Source organism: Anneissia japonica, unplaced genomic scaffold (assembly GCF_011630105.1).
Source record: "Anneissia japonica isolate Jap-2015-1 unplaced genomic scaffold, ASM1163010v1 scaffold288265_len830512_cov201, whole genome shotgun sequence".
NCBI lineage: Eukaryota > Metazoa > Echinodermata > Crinoidea > Comatulida > Comatulidae > Anneissia > Anneissia japonica.
In genome coordinates this window covers 625652-630179 of record NW_022752171.1, presented here as the reverse complement: position 1 = coordinate 630179, position 4528 = coordinate 625652, and the positions used below count along the sequence as shown (strand labels likewise).

General features: G+C 34.5%; 1 protein-coding gene across 1 annotated transcript in view; it reads right to left on the bottom strand.

The window, feature by feature from the left end:
• Positions 1–466: 466 nt before the first annotated feature.
• LOC117122147 (LIM/homeobox protein Lhx1-like) overlaps positions 467–4528 on the bottom strand; it is a 33524-nt gene continuing 29462 nt past the window's right edge. Inside the window, exon 5 of the mRNA XM_033267647.1 lies at positions 467–1477. Within this exon, the coding sequence (XP_033123538.1) occupies positions 1101–1477 (377 nt within the window). The 3' untranslated portion in view covers positions 467–1100. The remainder of the gene's footprint in view (positions 1478–4528) is intronic.

Here is a 4528-nt window from a genome sequence, read left to right as displayed (position 1 = left end):
ATTGTGGCAGTATGGGTTTTTCGAAAAAAAAGTTTTCATCCAGTTTTTGGATTCTGTTAGCCTACAATTATTTTTTGACTTCAATGTGGGTGAATATTATAATTTTTATTTTCTGAAATTTAACGCTGATTAACGCATTCTGGTTACGTTAATTTTCAATGTTAATGAAGTATATTTTACGAACCAGTCGATTGAAAATAATACTCAACGAAAATTCGTACGGTACTCAAAATATGAACCAGTCGAATAAGTCCATTGATTGTTATAATTTGGGATTTATTCGGTAACATGTATCATGTGATAAAAAAACAATAAGTCTCACCTCACCTTAAATTATATCCCTATCTCCCAGCCCATTGAGCATGCGCAATCTGTTAAAAATATTTGTTCAGATTCGCACTTTGAAGAATGGTCAAACATGTCCCAAAGGGCGGACAGGAATGAATATTATTATTATTATAATACGAACATAAAAACTATGCAACGCCAAAAAGGGCATTTTAGCATTCCATATTAAACTACACAATAAGATCCAGCACATCGCAGCTATGAAGATTACACCATTGCACTTAATAACAAGTTTATAAAATACAACATTATCATCATTATAATTACAGAACATCACCTTCAACAGTTGACATAAATTTTTGCTACACTAACACTGAAGATATTATGCACAAAACGATACTCTATAGTTGTATTTATCAGGGAGTTTCTCCCTATTAAATAGGCTCACAGATCATTGAACACCACCCCTGTAGAGTGTAGGCAATATCACCCATGACATCATGCCTTGCAGGCCAACTCATATTAACTTCTCGATCAGTAATCAAGTCTTTTATTTCAATAAATGAACGAATTGATTTTAAAACATTCGTCATATTATAGAATATTTATATTGGAAAGTCTAGGCCTATGCCGCGCCACACCGCCCTCCAAGCGTCTCGTTTTTACTCAACCATCTTTAACAAAATTTGTTTGAGCGATCCACTTGCATCACCAGATAAACTCAAATTGCGTCATTTAAGTTCGTCGATCAGATTCTTCTTGAATGCAAATGAGAAAGAAATTTATTTCCCAAAGGCACTAGTTTTAAATTATCACCAAACTGTCCCTTCCGTGTGTTCAGGATGATGTGGCAGTCCTCGAAAACCATTCGGTATTCCATGCATAGCGCCCCCTCTCGGTCCGTGACTGAAGCGATCTGGAGATCGGAACATGTCCCCTGTACCAGGCAGCGGTACAGGTTCTGGACTAGGGCTAAGGTCTCTATGGTGATGCATATATGGCACATCCTGGTGCATATTACCTTGTTGATGCATGGGTTGTTCTATACTTGTTAGAGGATTATTTTGCGATACAGGTGGGATATACGGTGCCATTTCAGCCTGCTGAGGCTCGCCACCAGGCGGCTGTTGCCCGGGATAAAAGTCGTAGTAACCTTGAGCGCCGTAGTAGTCTGTAGGGTTCCCGGAGTCTGTAACAACAAAGAAAAGAGTTATCCTAGTGAGATACATAGAACCAGACACGATGCCGTGCCCCAGGCCAAAAGGGCAAAGGGCAAGCTAAGAAAATTGATTGTCTCAGCATGAGAATCATAAGTGGTATTAAAAAAATAGCAAGAAAAAAAAAAAACCAAAAAGAAAAAAAAAATCGCAAATAAAACTATGTAGACGATTTTGTTTTTCAAAAAAATCCCTTGTAAGTATTAACTATAGATTAAAAATTGGGTCAAATCATTAACGTCCCCATAATCATATCAGTAGTTGTTTATTTATTTGTATAAATTTAATTAAATCCACCTCTGCATTTAAGCTCTTGTCTTTCTATCCCTTTCTAATCAAATCACTCCCTTCATAATTTTACATCGTTCAGTTCGTTCAGTATAAGTCTAACCTATGAAAAAGTTGGTCTACCAGTATAATTCCCTTAGTTCAGTTGAACTCTGTGTAACGATAGCAACTTGATTATCCTGACAATTTTTGAGCAGACTCTGAATAAAGCTACTGTCGGACTTTCAATAAACTTCGAAAAACATAAAATTTGTTTGATCAGGTGACTAAATATATCTTAAGCTCTATTTTTATGTGTAAAATGTGATTTACTCATCATGCGATTATAATATGGGTACAGTTACAGATATTTGTCACATAAAACTTTGATACATTAGAGTGAACAGAGCCTTTAGTCCTAAGTGACAAAGTTTGATGAATCCTTGTCCGCTGATTCTAGCAAAAAAACATACGCTAGTATTAATATGGTACATTTTTTGGACAGATTGATAGGAAAGAGCAATAAAAATGAACAAGTGTACGAATGGTGTATGCTTATATAGTATTACATCAATTCAGTAGGACAAAACATAAGTTATATCCGGTGATGTGTTGTAATATATCAAAATTTGTTGGGACAGGTTGAGAGAAAGGGACAATAAAAAAGAACAAGAGTAGGCCTATATGACTGGTATAATTATGAGATATTCTGAATATACTGTAGTTACATAAATTCAGTTGGCCTAACTATTCATCAACGTTACGGGACAAAACATTAAAAAATTGTAGATTTATCCGGTGATGGGTTAACAATAAAGTTGTTCATAACATGAGCCTGTTGACAACAAGAGACAGCTAATCCAGTTGCGTTGATTCTAGACATGTTATAGTGACGATGGAAAGTCCCCCTGAGGAAGATTTACATAGACCACCTTCGTTTCTTTGAACATACCGACGGCAATCCGTGCCTTTTAATAACTTAGAGGGCAATGTAAAAGAAAAAAAGTTAAATAATGTAGATCAGCTGCTAATACTGCCCACGACAATAATACAACCTGAAACCTCCCTTAAAAACAACAATATTTATAATAGGCCTATATTTATAATTTATTTAATATTATAAATGATTATATCGTAGAACCAGTCCTTGTAAAGAAGCACGAAGTAGGCCTAGTTATATTAATATTAATTATGTGGAATGTTAATCGATAAATAATAATCAAAAGGTCTAAAAACGGACATGAACAGATAAAATACTTATTGGTTGTGGCCAGTGATCTTGAACGCATGCTCCCCATAACTATATAGTTTGACTGGTGGTAGATCTCAGAAAGTGAGTACAGGTAATTAGCTTTATGGCTCGATTTATTAATAAATATATTGACTTTTAAAACATATCCTTTAATATTGATGGACGTGAAATAGTACGTCGGGGAGGTTCTGCAAATATTTGAATGTCGATGAAATCTCAGTAACTGTGATAAATGACAAGCTGGAATATGATTTCAAAATCTAGTTTATTTCTGATATGAAGCGTTCATTAGAAGGAATCCTTGTTATTGTTTAATGAAGTTGAATGTTCTCAGCGTTCGACACTCGCCGTGTATATGATCGTTAGCAATGGTGTAAGATATCATTTATGACAACCATAAGCCAATTAATCATAAACATTGATAATCTCGATAAGTACTGACACACGCGACCAGGCTTAAATCGTTCTCGCAGTGATCCGACGGCGTGCATTTTGTGACTCGTACACTACCGCACAAGGCCCAGATGACTTCTCCGTGAACGGAGTTTAAATCTAATACATGTAATGCCACAGATTACTGTTGACGAAAGATCATCATAAAAAGATATATCAATTTCTTTATAATAAACTTTCTTTGGTCAAAAATTTACTGAAAAAATATTCTGTATTATGCAACGAAGGAAAAACAAATTATCTCAAAGGCAACGATTACAAAACACAGGCTTGTAAAATTCGGGGGAAAATATTAATATTACGGTCTGCCAATTCCTGGGTTAAAATCTTATGACACCCTTTTCTGTTCTTATTTATTCAAATCCTAATGTCATCGTAATATTATGGGCACTTCTGCTATAGTATCGTATGCTAAATATATTAATAAATAGCAAATTTTTATCTTAATATCAATCGTCATATTGTAGGCTTTATGAATACTATCAAGGCAAATAATAACGAATAACGATACAACAGGATGTAATTGATGAAGAGAGCTCATCACTGAAATTGAGAAATATAACGATATTGTAAGTAATACTGGCCAAAAAAATATCTAGGTTATCAAAAAGTGCACAGACCTATAATCATTCATGAACCGTTGTTTGTGCTTGCGGATATTCAAATGTAGCCAAATGCTCGGAGACCGTGCTTATTAAGGTCACACACTTCTCCCTCATTAATACTACCATAATTAATGGAAATAAAAGCACTTCTAGAAATTAACAATCGTAATTTGTGAAAACATATATTTATATTTATGTCTTGCATTGCATTTGATATTTCGTAGAAAGTAAACCAAAAAAAAAAATAAAAAAGTTAGTAGGCCAGCCCCGGGCATACTTGTATTGTAAACTAAGTAAAGGCCCCGTTAGTACGGAAAAATAAGCCAAAATAGTGCTTTGGGATGTTTATTCAATTACTAATTTATTTTAACTTCACACTGAACAGACAGAAACCTACGACTTACAGGAAAGTGTATTAATAAAGTATATTCATATATATGCAATAC